Source organism: Somniosus microcephalus, chromosome 10 (assembly GCF_052327205.1).
Source record: "Somniosus microcephalus isolate GS21.2 chromosome 10, FLI_Smic_1.0, whole genome shotgun sequence".
Taxonomy (NCBI): Eukaryota; Metazoa; Chordata; class Chondrichthyes; order Squaliformes; family Somniosidae; genus Somniosus; species Somniosus microcephalus.
The window spans coordinates 211,915,223-211,933,459 of NC_140996.1; the positions used below are offsets into that span (position 1 = coordinate 211,915,223).

At 43.6% G+C, this 18,237-nt stretch overlaps 1 protein-coding gene across 5 annotated transcripts in view; it reads right to left on the bottom strand.

Moving 5' to 3' along the window:
• The window catches only part of herc2 (HECT and RLD domain containing E3 ubiquitin protein ligase 2), a 233,973-nt gene that overhangs the window by 129,022 nt on the left and 86,714 nt on the right, over positions 1-18,237 (bottom strand). For all 5 annotated transcript variants that reach the window (XM_085999555.1, XM_085999557.1, XM_085999558.1 and 2 more), the window contains exons 15-23: positions 16,964-17,215; positions 11,761-11,954; positions 8,914-9,114; positions 8,294-8,522; positions 7,788-7,912; positions 5,151-5,329; positions 4,376-4,560; positions 3,795-3,950; positions 74-259 (exon numbers count right to left, since the gene is read on the bottom strand). In XM_085999555.1, coding sequence (XP_085855681.1) covers positions 74-259; positions 3,795-3,950; positions 4,376-4,560; positions 5,151-5,329; positions 7,788-7,912; positions 8,294-8,522; positions 8,914-9,114; positions 11,761-11,954; positions 16,964-17,215 — 1,707 coding nt within the window. The remainder of the gene's footprint in view (positions 1-73; positions 260-3,794; positions 3,951-4,375; positions 4,561-5,150; positions 5,330-7,787; positions 7,913-8,293; positions 8,523-8,913; positions 9,115-11,760; positions 11,955-16,963; positions 17,216-18,237) is intronic.

Consider the following 18,237-nt stretch of genomic DNA (forward strand, 5'->3'; position numbering starts at 1 on the left):
CTCAACTTCAAGTATTTTTTTTAACCAAATTTGCATTAAAATAATGGACAAACTATCCGTTAAATTGACATACCCATTATTCCAGGCCATGCTAAATCATCGTTATCATCCCTCTCTTTGCCAGGTGCCAATTGGTTAAACCTGTCTAAATGTTCCAACAAGCCAGCCAACAGAGGGATGGCCCCAGCCTCTTGCATCAGTCCAGCATTTTTAGTGAGAAGCAGCACAACACAAACCACCAGCTCAGGAAACAGAACTCCTACATCAAAACAAAACAGAATAGAACATAACAGCCAAAACAGAAGTGGCCCTTGTACCTATCCATTAACTCACTCGCCAAAGTTGAAATCCTGCACTTAGCGACAAGTTACTTTATATTAAATTTAAACACAGACAGTACTTGAAGCTTTTCAGTCTTTTTTCCCCCACCAACCTCAAAAAGATTTTCTTACAGGATGAAAGTCAGAAGGCAAAAGTAAAAAGAAAAAGAAGAAAACAGCGCAAAAGTTTCACATTTTAGGAATACCAGACAATCCCTTTGTTCACAACAGGTGCAGTTGCTTGAAAAGTATTTGTAAATGTTTGCAATGATGAACCTGAATTAAAAATCTGAACAGACTGAAATTTAACTGTAAAAGAGAAGAGACAAGTTAATGTTTGAGAAATAACAACAGAAAATGCTGGAAAAACTCAGCAGGCCAGGCAACATCCGCGGAGAAAGAAACAGAGTTAACGTTTCAGGTCGAAGACCCTTCGTCAGAACTGAGAAAAAAGCAGGAAATGAAACAGATTAAAAAGCAAGTTTGGGGGCTGGGAAATGGGGGAGGGGATGAAAGAACAAAAGGGAAGGTCTGTGGGAGGTGAAGAGACATTAAGAGATATTCAAGGCGAGACGAGATGGTAATAGGACAGGTAAAGAGACAAAGGATGGCTCTAGATGAAGTGTGAAATGCGCTGGCAGAGTGAGAGACAGCTGCCATGTGGAAGAGAAAAAAAGGAAAAGGCACAAACCAAAAGTGTGGATAAAAAATAAATAAAAATGATAGGGGCCGAGGTTATGATCTGAAATTGTTGAACTCGATAGAGAGTCCGGAAGGCTGTAAAGTGCCTAATCGGAAGATGAGGTGCTGTTCCTCGAGCTTACGCTGAGCTTCCGTGGAACAATGCAAGAGGCCGAGGACGGTGAGGTCCGAGTGGGAATGGAGCGGTGAACTGAAATGACAGGCGACCGGAAGCTCGGAGTCACCCTTACGGACTGAATGGAGGTGTTCCGCAAAGCAGACACCCAATCTGCATTTGGTCTCCCCAATGTAAAGGAGACCACATCGTGAGCAGCGAATACAGTATACTAGATTGCAAGAAGTACAAGTAAATCGCTGTTTCACCTGGAAGGGGTGTTTGGGGCCCTGGACAGTGGAAGGGGGGAGTGGGGGAGGTATAAGGGCAGGTGTTGCATCTCCTGCGCTTGCACGGGAAGGTGCCAGGCGAAGGGGAAGGGGAAGGGGGGGTGATAGAGGAGTGGACTAGGGTGTCTCGGAGGGAGCGGTCCCTATGGAATGCTGAAAGGGGAGGGGAGGGGAGGGGGAAGGGAAGGTGCGTTTGGTGGTGGGATCACGTTGGAGGTGGCAGAAATGGCAGAGGATGATCCGTTGAATGTGGAGGCTGGTGGGGTGAAAGGTGAGAACATCGCTGCTCACAATGTGGTCTCCTCTACATTGGGGAGACCAAACGCAGATTGGGTGACTGCTTTGCGGAACACCTCCGTTCAGTCCGTAAGGGTGACCCCGAGCTTCCGGTTGCCTGTCACTTTAATTCACTGCTCCATTCCCACTCAGACCTCACCGTCCTTGGCCTCTTGCATTGTTCCATGGAAGCTCAGCATAAGCTCGCGGAACAGCACCTCATCTTCTGATTAGGCACTTTACAGCCTTCCGGACTCTATATCGAGTTCAACAATTTCAGATCATAACCTCGGCCCCTATCATATTTTTATTTATTTTTTATCCACACTTTTGGTTTGTGCCTTTTCCTTTTTTTTTTCTCTCCCACATGGCAGCTGTCTCTCATTCTGCCAGCGCATTTCACACTTCATCTAGAGCCATCCTTTGTCTCTTTACCTGTCCTATTACCATCTCGTCTCGCCTTGAATATCTCTTAATGTCTCTTCACCCCCCACAGATCTTCCCTTTTATTCTTTCATCCCCTCCCCCATTTCCCAGCCCCCAAACTTGCTTTTTAATCTGTTGCATTTCCTGCTTTTTTTCTCAGTTCTGACGAAGGGTCTTCGACCTGAAATGTTAACTCTATTTCTCTCTCCACGGATGTTGCCTGGCCTGCTGAGTTTTTCCAGCGTTTTCTGTTATTTCGGATTTCCAGCATCTGCAGTATTTTGCTATCGTATTAATGTTTTTGAGTGTAGACTCAGCACTGGAAACTGGAAGATAAGCAAGTCCTTAAATGGGACTAAACAGAGAGAAAGAGAACAGGTACAAAACCTGGTGCCTGAATTACTTGGGCACAATGACTTATCAAGACATTTATTGAATATGCAAGACCTGAATGGGGATTTATTGGTAATTAATTTAGCTTGTATAATGATACAAGTATCTTGGACATTGGATTTGATCAATATAGTTGTTTTGTTTAATTGTGAAGGATATCTTTTCATCATCCTTTGCACCAATTTATTGAAAAGTTATTGAAGAGAACTGCTAAGAGTTTGGAATTCATTATTTTGGAATAGATGGTGTAAAGTTAAGTAGAATACTGTATGCTATTTAATCTGCATTTTTTTGCCTCTACACGTCTATTATTTAATAAATACAAATGAGTACTTTTAGCCTGAACAACATGTTCCGGCAGCATGCCGTTCTCCCATCACTTCAGGAGAAATCTGGAGCACACAATGCGGCAGCCATATCAGTTCCTGTACATAACCCAATGCGGGATTCACACTGCAGAAAAAGCAGGTGGGAAGTGCAAGCTTGCCTGAAGAAGTGGATTATTGTGGAGAACCTGAAAAGAATATTGGGAATTAACCCAAATTGTAGCAAAGAAAGTGGAGACAGAAAGTGCCAGCAAAGGCATCACTGGCAAGGCTGACACTTACTGCCCATCCCTAGATGCCCTGATAAGGTGATGGTGGGCCGCCTTCTTCAATACAACTGAATGACACAACTGTGGCTTGCTAGTCCATTTCAAAGGGCAATTAAGAGTAAACTGAAGTCACATATAGGCCAGACCAGCTAAGAACAGCAGGTTTCCTTCCCTAAAGGACACGGTAGTGAACTAGTTGGGTTTTTACAATAATCCAACAGCTTCATGGTCACTTTTACCAATACCAGCTTTTTACTTCCAGGATTTTTTTTTAAATATGGTGGGATTTGAACTCAAGTTCTCTAGATTATTACTGCAGGCCTCTGGATTACTGGTCCAGTAACAATCACTACACTACCGTGCCCATATAGCTATGATTATATGACTTCTATTTTGAAGATTATGTTACATGGGTGGAACAAAAAGTAAAATAATGCAGATGCTGGAAATCTGAAACAACAGAAAATGCTGAAAATACTCAGCAGGTCTGGCAGCAGCCTATAGAGACAACAGACGAGATAATGTTTCAGGCGCACTCTTCATCAGAAATGCTATAAGGGTTGCCTTGTTCTACAATGCATCACTGTAGCAACTGCATATTTCAAGTGCATTGAGAACAGATGCACTGAAATTCTAAATATCCTTTCCTAGAATACTATATGCACATTTATTTGTTTAAAAGTATCACTGTAAATCACCTGTCAAATCTCCTTCGAGAATATGAGACACCTCTGCAAAATGCCTGTAACTGGTTGAAGCAATGCTGATTGCCACCGGCAAAATGTCCCCTATGTGTGTACACAGAAGGGCAATATATTTTTTAAGCAATGATCCCACTCCTAAAAGCTCTGGACCTGCAAAAAAATGAAATGGTAGTTACTAGTTAGGTTGGCCAATTTCAAATCATAAACATTAAAACTGAAAGATTAAAAGCACACTAGTTTTGTAAAAGGTAAAACATGAGAGTATTCGTCACCCAACTTTAAAAATATTGATCAAATTAAAACCATTCATAATTAAACAAAGTGATGCCCATCAATTGTAATTATTCAGACACATCACGTATTATTCTCCTTGAGCCAACAGGTGAGTTGACACGAGACACCACCTTCTTCTTCAAACCAAATTGGGCTCAGATCATTGCAGCTTTACTGCAGATTCTGTATCAATTGAATGTGACTTTCATATCGAATCTACTGACCCGTAAGCTAGATTTGCATTGCATTGTTCATTAGCTACACGAAGGTGGTGAGAGAAGTTTATCAGAAAATTCACTTACTGTATCCATTGGTCTCATAGCTGAAATTTACACCTGGGTAAAGTTTGCTGATTAGCAGACGCTGAAATCGCAGCAACAGATCCAAAGAAGCCGACCTTTCTTGATTGAAGTGCTCATGGTCCAAACATGAAGAAATGTGGCGAGTGACATCTTTCAATTTAGCTATACTCTGCGATGCAATGTTTCTTTAAAAGAAAAAGATAAACAGCTCAATATCTCTTTTTTTTTTTAAATAAGACATTAGTTTTATTTTCTCTTCCCTTTTTACTTGCCAATTTTGTCTTCTCCCTTCCTCTCCAAGGCGCTGACTCCTTGCTGGAGTGCTAGCTGTTACCCAAACGGCCACTACTCATTCACAAGGTATTGGATTCACAGAAAGCATCACAGCTGAGCCCAGTCCTGAACACATCTGATATCCACACGTATGAACTTCCAATGGGTACCACTCAACAGTGATCAGGAGAGCGAAGTGCAGCACTCCTGCTACGAGCGCACCCAAGATCAGATAACTCAGCAGAAAGAACCCAATTCCCTAGGTTCGAATGACCTCTGCTGAGGACACAGTCTGGTGAATTTCCCCCATGGTTCAACAGACTGCTAACATTCAGCATCTAGGCTTGCATATGAAGAATAACCACTGGGTGAAGCATTAAAGTATGGCCGGTGCCTGTAGAGCCATATTTCAGCATACACCATTCTTTTTAGGAGTGATGGGGAGAAAAGAGGGAGAGAGAAAGAAGAAGAAAAATAAGTGCAACAAAATATTTACCAGTACCTCAATAACTGCTGTACAAGCTGAACGAGTGGTAAGCTTTGTTTCCCAGAAGACTCGTATATGCCAGTATTGATGAGATCCTTATCCAGTGGTGTTCTGCTCCGATGGAGCGTTGAAGCATTGGCTTCCTGTTCATCTATCTCCTTCTCTTTTTGGGCTTCTTTCTTAGCTTCTATGTCCTAAAAAAAACAAAAATTATTATTCAACAGACAAGAACTCACTGCTGATCATCCAAAGAAACACAGTTGCTTGAATCAATGTTTTGTACGGCTATAAGATAGTTAAATGCATTACATAAGCAGTCACATTCGGATTCCATTTGAAGATATGGGAATTTGAGCAAACTATAGCGTCTGGATATTTTTACACCCTTATATTCCTTAACAATGTGTCAGGAACCAGTGCATAGCACATTAACACAGCTTTCTACAAGCAATTCTGTATATTAGAGTTCCTTAACTTTTTAAATAACAAAGTGCTGGAAACACTCAGCAGGTCAGCCGGCATCGAGGAGAGAGAAACAGAGTTAACGGTTCGGGTCACACCCTTCGTCAGAACCCGAAACCTTGACTCAGTCTCTCTCCACGGATGCTGCCTGGCCTGCTCAGTGTTTCCATCATTTTCTGTTGTTATTTCAGATTTCCAGCATCCGCAGTATTTTGCTATTCCTTAACTTTTTGTTTGGATATTCTGGGAAAAGCTGACAAAAGTTTTCAAGAAAGGAAGGAATATATCTGTGTGGCCGAGTTACCCCAATTCGATCTCTCCTACATTCCAGTAACCAGTTACCAATGCAGCACTAGCAGAAGCCTCCTGCCCTGACACTCGGCCAGAGGAATGGTGAAAGGGTGGTTAAAACAGTTTTAAAATTACAAACTTAACTAGCCGTCTCCCCCCCATTCCCCCCCACTACATCAAGTGATACTGAGCCATAAAACCAGTAAATTTCCAGGCTTGATCTCGGGTCCATGTTGAGTTAGCCGATTCTGCCAAGGTGGCTGGAGGAGTGCTTCAACTGACGATGACGACGACAACAACTTGCATTTATATAGCACCTTTAATATAGTAAAACATACCAAGGCACGTCACAGGAGCGATCAGGCAAAAACCTGACACCGAGGCACTGAAGGAGAAATTGGGGCAGGTGCCCAGAAGCTTGTTTAAAGAGCGTCTTAAAGGAGGAGAGAAAGAGCTAGAGAGGCGGAGAGGTTGAGGAAGAAAAGTCCAAAACTTAGGGCAGGGCAGCTGAAGGCACAGCCGCCAATGGAGGGGCAAAGGAAATCGGGGAGGCAGAAGAGGCCAGAATTGGAGGAAAGCAGTGTTCTTGGAGGGTTGTTGGGCTGGAGGAGTAAACACAGTTAGGTTCACAGGGGAGAAATGGTCACTTCAATAGGGTACTGGAAGACTATTGGCACTTGCGGATGAGTGCTCCAGCATAAATCAGCACATTCGGCAGAGGGGGATTGGGGGGGGGGGGGGGGGGGGGGGGGGGGGGAAATGTCAAGCATAATTTTGCTGAAATGTACCAATTACGTACATAATGTAAGACAATGCATTATAACAATTCATAGCAAAGGTTCACCAAAAGCAAAATCACAAACTAAAGGTCACAATGCTAAGAAGGCAAACACTGTTTATAAGGTGTTAACAGTAGCACTCTCACTCTGAGCCACAAGGTCATGGGTTCAAGTCCTAGCCAAAAGGACTTGAACAAATAATCTAGGTTACAGTTCTGAGGGAGCGCTGCATTGTTGGAGGTGCTGTCTTTCGGATGAGACACTAAACCAACACCTGTTCAGCAAGACATTAATAATCCCATAGCACTATTCGAAGAGGAGCAGGGAATTCCTCCCGGAATCTTGGCCTAGATCTATCCCTCAAAAATAAGCAAAACAGATTAAATGGTCATTTACCTCATTTGACGTTTGTGGGATACTGCCATGCACAAATTGGCTGCTGTGCTTCCTATATTAGTGACTAAACTGTAAAATAATTAATTGGCTCTGAAGTGCTTTGGGTCATCCTGAGGTTATGAAAGTTGATATTTAAATACAAGTAGTTTCTTTTTTTATGTATTACATTATAGTGAGGTTTGAAATTGAACTTTTCATAAAACTAAATTAGTACGGTTTATCCTTGTTTTGATAGATCCAATTATAATAAAGGTCTGATGTTAAACAAAACATTTCTGCAGCACTATAACTTAGATAGGCCTGCTGGAGTAACCACACCTAGAAAACTAATAAGATATAAATGGAAGAAAATAGGATCTAAGGAAAGAGACACACCGGAAAGAAAGAGGCAGATTAAAGAGAGATAAAGAAAGTGATGTCGGTCTAAAGAAAGCTATCTTGAAGCAGAGGCGTATGGCAAAATTGGACAGTCAATGGAAGTGGTCCTGAAGCAATGAAGTATAATCTCTATAGACCACACACGTTATGGAGCAAAATGATGCAATGATCGGTCATTCATCAGTCCTACTGTTTGAATATGCTAAATCAATTTACAACCAGTTCCATGACACAGTGTTTCACGTGTAAAAGTAAAAAGGGCTCTTACCCTGTGAAATTTCAGCCTCTAAATAATTGAAGACGGCCTGAATACTGAAGGAGTTGGAGTTAAATGATTGTTTTTTACCTGGATTTCAGCTGTAATTGCAGCATTGAGTGCCGACTCCAAGCCACCATCTGCCATCAGACTGCTCACCAAAAGATCGATCATAAAGCGACGACCCGGACTTACATTCATTTCATTCCCTGAAACTTAATTTGCAATAAAATTAAAATGAGATCAACTCTGAATATGCACAAAAATGTAACGGGTTTAAATTGAAGTCTTTGCACAGTGGGCTTGGTGGTGCGGTGGGTTAAATACTGGCCTTTCACCCACTGAACCTGGGCTCAAAGAGTAAGTCTCACCAGGGCTCCGTGGGTAGTAAAATCCTGTGCCTAATTTGGCAACCTCACTCAGAGAAGCCACGCGGGTGCACTCAGCAGGACTGAGGTATACTGTTAGGGCAAAACAGATGAGAGCTTCACTGTACATCAGAGCATGTTTTAACTGGCCTTGGACCTACTGCTAGGGAATGGGACAGTTTCCATTTTCAGCACCAACATCCCTCATAAAAAAACTCTCAGCCTTACCTGCATTAGGCAGCAATGCCGAAAGGGCTCTGGCTCGCTCTTCTGCTGTAGGGAGCAACACAGACCAGCCGCTCTGCAACACAGCCTGTGCAGATGATTGTACTGTATTGAGAACCCCAGCGTTGCTGGCAAGAGTCACCACAGTCTGTTTCAAGCTATTCAACAGGCCACTGCCTATGCCCAAACCAAGGCATTCTGGGTCAACTTGATGGCTAATAGCAGCATGAAGCTAGAATAAAAAACAAAAGAAAATTAAAATTAAATTATATAGTTTGTCTATTTCTCAGTCAGATTTCCTTCCCGTCTCCCGCCCCCCAAAAAACCCGGCTCACCCCCCAGCTTAAAAGGCAGGCAAAAGGAAATTCATTTAAAAAAAAATGCTAATTCTGGTCAGTCCATTTGCCTGGTATACAGCCAAGACAATACATAGTTGGGAAGAATTAAAATCACAGCGAGTCATTCAATTACAAAAAAAATCCCGCATTTTGCAGTTGAATTCAACAATGCTTTTTCCTCGGAGTAATTTGTGTTTTAAGGAGCTGCCTTCACCATTGCTAAAAAGTTAAATTGTGATGAATTGAAACACACAGCTCTTGATTTAGGTGCAGACATCCCATTACCTGAAGCCTCAGTAGATTGAGCGTTGCCACGGCCATACATTCTTTCTCCTGTGGTGGAGGCCAGTCCGAACTACCATCCATCCCTTCACTTACTTGCCGCAACAGCAAATCCAGTTGCTCATATGTCATCTGGCAAACATCCACAACAAAGGGCACACGTAGGCCAATTGACCATTCTGAACACGAGGACCAAGCAAAGCTCTAAAGCAACAGAAAGTAATTTTATACACAAAGCCAAATGATGCAGCTATAATGCTGTTAATTTACTGATACGTGACCTAGAATTCATTCTTACAGCTCAAAATTTAAACCACTCTTGACTCTCTCATTGAGCAAGTCCAAATGAGTAACTGAGTCATGCAGACGAGGAAGGTGCCACATTTCAGCCCCTGATAAAGGAGCTACAAGCAGCTTCATCGTCCTTGAGCTAGAGTGTTAAAAAAAGATGCCAATGCTCCTGATCACTGGCACCTAGCGAAGCGAGGGTGTGCACATCAGCTGAGGATAAATCAGGCTCAGGTATGATGCTCTCTTTAATCAAATAAAATACGTACTGACATTCACCAAGAAAGGCTGACACGAGAATGATGGCCACTTGGACCAAGTCTGGGAAGTGCAACCCATCCAACTGTAACTCAGTGCCAAAACCTTACAGAAAGTAGCTGGCAAGAGAAGAAATAAAAACATAGTTCTAAGATTTTTAAGATATATTTTCACCCCATTTCAAATGAACAATTGTTACAAAAACGTCCCTTCATCTGCCTTAAAAGTCTGGCCTGGAAATCCTAATAAAATCAATTCAAAATATACAAGTGGGCAAAATAATGGCAGATGGAATTTAATGCAGACAACCAGGTGCAAAGTACTGTACATAGGAAGGGAAAATGGTCAACACATTTAAACCATTCACAAAATAGCTAAGGACAAAGTTGAAAGGAACCCAAGAGTCTTAATTGACTCAACATTTAACATGTCCAACCAATGCAGAGCATCAACAAAGCCAATAAAATGTTGAACCACATAGCCAAAACTAGAATATAAGTTCGAATAGAAGTCACGATCAAACCATACAATGATCTCATCAGACCATACATGGAGTACTAAGTTCACTTCTGGTCGCCATAACAAAAGGGAGATGCTCGAGCATTGGAGAGAGTGCAAAGAAACACAAGGCTGATTCCTAGTACTAAAGGCCTGAATTATGAGGAAAGACTGCAGTTACTTAGCCTTTTCAGCTTGCAAAGGAGGTGCCTTGAGAGGTGATCTTATAGAGGCATAGTGTAAGGGGACAGAGGTTTAAACTAGTAGAAGGTAAATTTAGGGCTGATATCAGGAAGCTCTGCTTCATGCCAAGAGTGATCAACACATGGAATGGACTTCCTGATAAGAGTAGTGGAGGCAGAAACCCTGGAATCAGTTATGAAACAATTACATGCTGCAATAGAGGGGGGGACTAGAGTCTTTCCAAATGGGTGAATTAAGATGGGCCAAATGGCCTTCCTCATTCATAATTATCTTGAGATAAGGGAACATATTGAAGACACAGTCTGTAAAGCTCACTGTAAATCTTTGTGGACAAGCTTTATTTAAGGATTTTTTTTTTTTAATTGGGGAAACTGCGACATTATTATTTCTCATTCAAGTCATACTTAAGGGTTTCTAACCAGTCAACTCCAATTAAATATATTAATTGCTGTAAAACCCGAATTAAAATGCTTTAACTTCAGGCCATTGACAGCTAACTGAAAGGAAGCTGGTACTTTGTTTGACTGTGTAGGACTCAAACCCAGACACCAGAAGAAGTGATAAAAGACACTCTTATACCAAAAAACTTCAGCATATGAGTTTCAATATTAACATGTAAATATCAGAATTATTCAGCAGTGGAAACAAAACTAGGAAAATAGATAAATTATAAATATGTTGTGCCAGCAATTGAAGTTTTGCTGGAACAAAGGTGCCAAGATGGAAAGACAGCATGTAAGGATTGAAAAAAAAGGGCACTGGTACGACTACACACTGTGCTGCGGCAATTTTGGTCACCATACCACAGCAAGGATCTCCAGGCATTAGAGCAGTGTAGAAAAGTGCAACTAAACTGATACCTGGCTTTGGGCATTTGAGCTACGAGAAGAGGTTGAAGAGCCTAGGACGGTTTACTCCGGAGGAGATGGCTTGGGAGATGTCATTCAAGTATTCCAATTTCTTATGGGAATAGATAAATTGAACTTATATATGTTTGAGATTGCCACCAACTCTCCAATCAGTGATCACAGGCTCAAGCTTATAAATAATAAAGTGCACAGACAGATTAGGTTTAACATGTGAAACAGACTGCGTAGGAAGGCAGTGGATGAAGTGTGGAAACAATTTAAGGGAGAATTGCAGAGATATTTCAGGGAGTGGTCAAATAATTGATTTTTGGTTTTTGGGACTGGCCAGATGGACTTCTGCTCCTGTACTTTACCATTTTCCCAAAATAAGTCTTTTGACTGGATATCTACTTGTACTAAGTGCATTATAGGAGAAAGGTAAAACTGTTACAATTCATCTCCTCAAATTGGTCCGACCGCTACCACTACTATGGACACCCCTGTGACTATCAGTGCTGCACCCTCGAGTTATACAGTTAAAAATACTGTCTTCAGACACAATTCTATTAACTGCATTGATGGATGCTTTTCCACAGTTTAAATGAACATTGCATGAAAACTTTATACACTCACCATTGCGCTTTACTCAAATCCTACTGCCAATAAGAAGTAGGGTGTAATTTAAATTGTCTTAACAAAAGAAATCACCTCAGGATACAGGGACAGGTGTGCATTTGAAATTCAGTGAGTTTACCTGAGCAGCCCCACAAGCAATACCAACGATGTGTTTTGTATCTAGCCCGGGCAGAGCAGCTGGTTCTGGTTTTGTTATCCTCAGAGTATCAAAATGCTGACACTGATCATTGCTGCCCCAACTATGTACTTCACCATCTTCAGTCAGTACCATGCAGTGTGTGGATCCAACAGCTACATCAACTACTTTTTTACCTGCAATTAAACAGAATAACCCACAAAACAAATCATTTAGCATCTGAAGCGGATGCATATATACATATATACTTTCTAATGGAGTGGAAGGCATCGGAATAATGTGTTGAAAACTCTGAAGAAACGTTCCAGGGAAGGCTCAAAAAAGCTTTCCTCTTTTGCCCTGCAATTAAAAATAACCCTTACCTATGGCACAAAAATGTAACTATACCTGTTAGAAGCACAAAAGCAGAGAGAATTACAAGTGTATATATTTGTACAAATGATTGAAGTATAAATCTGTGGATCATAAACTCTGTTGCCTGATGAAACGTTTGCAAAGAATTATCGTGCATTTTTTGCCAGGCTCTGTAACCAGCTGTAAACACTGAGCTGTGAACTCTGACAATGCCAGATGTTTCCCTATCTCCCACCAAACTGTTCAAGTATAGAACTCAAAGTGCAGAGAAGATACTTTGTGGACCAAATGTTCCAGACAATAAAATTATACTGGAAGTAGTTTGCAAAAACTGTTGCAATTATCAATTTAGAAAATACATGAGCGAGACTAGCATACTGTTGATTTGCACAATGCCCCTTCATCTGTGCTGCATCTGAACTCAAAGAACCTCTCCTTCCTGTTCTGGCTGCAAGAGATGGATTTGATGAGTCTCAATCTATTTCCTCATGGGCATGGGGGCATATCGCATAAGAAGTTTTCAAAAAGATTGCTGCGCATGCCTCTCTATGGAATAAGAAAATGTACCATGTGCTGTGCCACTAAGCTATACACAACCCTAGCTTGATCCCTTATCTGCAAGTCAGGTCAGAATTTCGGTTGCAACAAAAAGTTAGGATTTTCTTTTTCTGTCAAAGAAAATGGATCGATAAATAGAAATTTCATTTAAATAGCACCTCACAATGTCCCAAAGTACTTCACAGCCAATGAAGTACTTTTAAAGTACAGTCACTGTTATTATGTAACATAGAAAAATAGGAGGAGTAGTGGGCCATTCGGCCCTTCGAGCCTGCTCCGCCATTCAATATGACCATGGCTGATCCTCTATCTCAATACAGTACAATATTCGCGCTCTCTCCCCATACCCCTTGATGCCTTTTGTGTCCAGAAATCTATCTATCTCCTTCTTAAATATATTCAGTGACTTGGCCTCCACAGCCTTCTGTGGTAGAGAATTCCACAGGTTCACCACCCTCTGAGTGAAGACATTTCTCCTCATCTCAGTCATAAATGTCCTACCCTGTATCCTGAGACTGTGACCCCTCGTTCTAGAACACCCCGCCAGGGGAAACATCCTCCCTGCATCCAGTCTGTCTAGCCCCGTCAGAATTTTATACGTTTCCACGAGATCCCCTCTCATTCTTCTAAACTCTAGTGAATACAGGCCCAGTCGACCCAATCTCTCCTCATATGACAGACCCGCCATCCCAGGAATCAGTCTGGTGAATCTTCGCTGCACTCCCTCTATGGCAAGTCTATCCTTTCTTGGGTAAGGAGACCAAAACTGCACACAGTACTCCAGGTGTGGTCTCACCAAGGCCCTGTACAACTGTAGTAAGACATCCTTGCTCCTGTACTCAAATCCTCTTGCAATGAAGGCCAACATACCATTTGCCTTCCTAACTGCTTGCTGCACCTGCATGTTTGCTTTCAGTGACTGGTGTACAAAGACACCCAGGTCCCTCTGTACATCAACATTTCCCAATCGATCACCATTTAAATAATACTCTGCCTTTCTGTTTTTCCTACCGAAGTGAATAACTTCACATTTATCCACATTATACTGCATCTGCCATGTATTTGCCCACTCACTCAACTTGCCCAAATCGCCTTGAAGCCTCCTTGCATCCTCTTCACAACTCACAATCCCACCTAGCTTTGTGTTGTCAGCAAACTTGGGAATATTACATTTGGTTCCCTCATCCAAATCATTGATATATATTGTGAACAGCTGGGGCCCAATCTATATGAACGATTTGGAGGAAGGGACCGAGTGCAACATATCCAAGTTTGCCGACGATACAAAGATGGGAGGGAAAGCAGTGAGTGAGGAGGACATAAAAAACCTGCAAAAGGACATAGACAGGCTAAGTGAGTGGGCAGAGATTTGGCAGATAGAATATAATATTGGAAAGTGTGAGGTTATGCACTTTGGCAGAAAAAAATCAAAGAGCAAGTTATTATCTAAATGGAGAGAAACTGCAAAGTGCTATAGTACAAAGGGATCTGGGGGTCCTGGTGCATGAAATACAAAAAGTTAGTATGCAGGTGATCAGGAAGGCCAATGGAATCTTGGCTTTTATTGCAAGGGGGATGGAGTATAAAAACAGGGAAGTCTTGCTGCAGTTATACAGGGTATTGGTGAGGCCACACCTGGAATACTGCGTGCAGTTTTGGTTTCCATATTTAAGAAAAGATATACTTGCTCTTGAGGCGGTTCAGAGAAGGTTCACTCGGTTGATTCCAGAGATGAGGGGGTTGACGTATGAGGAAAGGTTGAGTAGGTTGGGCCTCTACTCATTGGAATTCAGAAGAATGAGAGGCGATCTTATCGAAACATATAAGATTGTGAGGGGGCTTGATCGGGTGGATGCGGTGAGGATGTTTCCACTGATGGGTGAAACTAGAACTAGGGGGCATAATCTTAGAATAAGGGGCTGCCCTTTCAAAACTGAGATGAGGAGAAACTTCTTCACTCAGAGGGTAGTAAATCTATGAAATTTGCTACCCCAGAGAGCTGTGGAAGCTGCAACATTAAATAAATTTAAAACGGAGATAGAGGCCTAGAAATTGGGTTCTGGTCTTGCCAGGGCTGTAGCGCCAGAAAGTTTGCGCCAGCGGTAATGCGGCAGCGCCCGACGAAAATTCGGGTGCGGCGGGCGCTAAAACCCTCCTTTAGCGCCTCAAAACGGGCGTGAACTTCGGTTTCCCGGCGCTAATCCCCCGCTGCGGCACCCGATGCGGTGCGGCAGGTGGGGGAACTGCAGGCCTCCTCCTCCTGTTAAGGAGGAGCTGCCTGCAGCCGACAACTGTCCGGCGGATTGACCCGACATCTGAGCCCGGCACCTCGGGGAAGTGCCGGGCTCGCATGAGACACTGATCAGGGCCGCGGGGGGGGGAATGCAGGAGTCCGGGAAGGGAGGTGCGGGCAGGCGGCCGCCGGGAACGCGGCCGGCCGCCGCTCCACCTTTATGCGCCGGCGCACACTGGGGGAAGACTCTGTTGCCAGAGTCTTAGTTGCGCCTGCCACGGGCGAGGCGGGCGCAACTGAATTTCAGCTTGGGGCCGGGTTACCACGGGAACCGGGACGCTGCGCAGACCGATGACGTCATCGGTGCCGGCGCAGCGCTACCGGTCTACCGCCGCAGAAGGGCCCCAGGCAATTTAGGAACCGGCGCCAATTGCAGCGCTAGGCCCTCTAGCGCCGCAAAATCGGTGCCAAGGGCACTGAATTTCTAGGCCAGACAGTTTCCTAGCAGATAAGGGAATTAGGGGTTACGGGGAGAGGGCAGGGAAGTGGACGTGAGTCTTGATTTGGATCAGCCATGATCCTATTGAATGGCGGAGCAGGCCCGAGGGGCCGTATGGCCTACTCCTGCTCCTATTTCTTATGTAAGCATTGATCCCTGCGGTACCCACCCCTAGTCACCGTCTGCCACCCTGAAAGACCCATTTATTCCTACTCTGTTTCCTGTATGTAGGTGAATGCAGCAGCCAATTTGCCCACAGCAAGGTCCCACAAACAGCAATGAGATGAATGACCAGACAATCTGCTCAGCATTGGTTGAGGGATGCATGTTGGCCAGGCCGATAGGAGAACTCCCCAGTTCTTCTTCGAATGGTACCATAGGATCTTTTCCCCTCCCTCCGCCCCAAGTTTGTTGAACATTAGCTAAAACTGAATTCAGCAAATTGCCATTTTAATATTGCTAAGAGTATAATTTTTTTCTGGAATCACATATTTCTATGAACTATTGATTTCAATGTCTCTTGGATTCCGCAGACTTAAAAACAGTGTTTTGCGCAACTGAATATATTGATTCTGTCCAGTCACCACTCTTTATGCACTCGCTTAAACAGTGAGTGGCGATAGGCTATTTGATTAGTGGGAGCAGAGCCTGATTTTCTCATCACCCAATATCTACAATATCCTAATTCTAACAGAAGTTGCTGAACAGCGATCAGAAGCAAGAACTCTGACCAATTTTCAACTTCTCCCCCCAAATTTGCTACGGCCAATTGTACCTACCACTGAGATCAGATTATTCAATATAGACCAGGGCTCGAAGCTGGGATCTTCATGATCAAGGCTTAGTTACTCACCAACTTGACCACTTTAGCCATCAGGGATGCAAGTTTATTTTCAACTTTTGAAAAGATTCAATGCAACAAGGACAACAACTTGCATTTATATTACGTCTTTAACGCAGCAAAACGTTCCAAGGCGCTTCACAGGAGTGAATATCAAACAAAATTTGGCACCGAGCCATCTAAGGAGATATTAGAGCATGTGACCAAAAGCTTGGTCAAAGAGGTAGGTTTTAAGGAGGAAAGAAAGGTAGAGAGGCAGAGAGATTTAGGGAGGGAATTCCAGAGTTTAGGGCTTAGGTTACTGAAGGCACGGCCGCCAATGGTGCAGCGATTCAGATCGGGAACTCGCAAGAGGCCAGAATTGGAGGAGCAAAGAGCTCTGAGGGTTGTACGGCTAGAAGTGGTTACAGAGATAGGGAAGGGCGAGGCCATGGAGGGATGTAAAAACTAGGATGAGAATTTTAAAATCAAGGCGCGCTGGACCGGGAGCCAAAGTAGGTCAGCGAGCACAGGGGTGATGGGTGAACGGGACTTGGTGCGAGTTAGGACACGAGCAGCCGAGTTTCAGATGAGCTCAAGTTAATGGAGGGTGGACGATGGGAGGCCAGCCAGGAGACCATTGGAAGAGTCAAGTCTAGAGGTAACAAAGGCATGGATTCGGGTTTCAGCAGCAGATGAGCTGAGGCTAAACAGTACTAACCCTGAAGACACTCCAATAATTTGGGATATCGCACATGCTCTTCAGTTCCATGTCCAAGTCTTTGGGTATCACCCTTTCCCCAGGTGTAAATCTGTCCATCTTTTGTAATAGCAACTGAGAACTGGCTGCCACAGCACACTTTTATAATATCAAGGTCTTGAAGCTTTTCAATCAACTTAGGGGTCTTACAGCCATCGCTGCCACCTCGGCCCAATTTTCCATAGTCACCATCTCCCCAGGACCATACTTGGCCTGCATAGAAATTAAAATCACACATTAAGCTCACATATCTAGAACAGGAAAAATGTTCAAGAAGCATCATACAGTATTCACAAAAAAACTACTTCAAATTAAAATTTTAGTATACAAGGATAACAGAGCTGAAATAGAGTACATAGTAACAGCTACAGGAGATACACCGCAGTCTCAAATGTTTCCTTATCGCAAGTGGTTTCTTTTCTTTGCCAAAACCACTGATACGGACAGCAGAAGGATTGAATTACACAGTAACAGATCAAATCATAAAAAAGTATTCTTCCAGACAACAAAAGCTTTTTAAAAAACTAATTCAGCGCACTTCCTCAAAATCAAGAGTGTTTTCTGCAACTAGTACACACAATACGCAAGCAGAAGTAGGTTACCATAGTAAATTACATCATGAGACACCCCTCTAAATAGTCATGCCCGAGGCTCAAATTACAAAGCGTCTAATTTATGTTCCAATTAAGCCACCTCCCCCAATTCTCATTGCACACAAAGGGGGGGAAAATTGGGTTGGCTTGCACCTCGTTAGTGCCCCCCGGGGCGCAAATCCCCGAGCGCCAGGGCACGGCGCTGCCAACGCCTCCCGCGAAATTCAGCGGGAGGTTAGCTGCGGCGGTAGCCGGTAGCACCCCGTGGCGCCCCCAGCAATGACGTCATCGCCGTGCACAGCGCCCCGGACGCAAACTTCCCTTGCACCCCCTGACTTATCACCGCGCGATATGTGCGACAGGATCAAGGGGCAGTTTGGCAGCGGAGGCGGCTCAAGTTAAAGGGCAGGTGTCGGGCGGCCATTTTTATTTTGGCCAACTGCCAGCACCTCTCCAGTAGCACTCCACCTCCTGCTTGGGGCGCCACTACTGAATTTACGGGCCGGGGGGGGGGGGGGGGGGGGGCTAACTTTTTGCTGAAATTAGCGCCCCGACATGGGCGCCACCCAATTTTTGCCCAAAGGATTTTCCTGAAGGCAAGACTCCTATTACATATTTGCTCCTTTTCAACTGTTGGTCCTC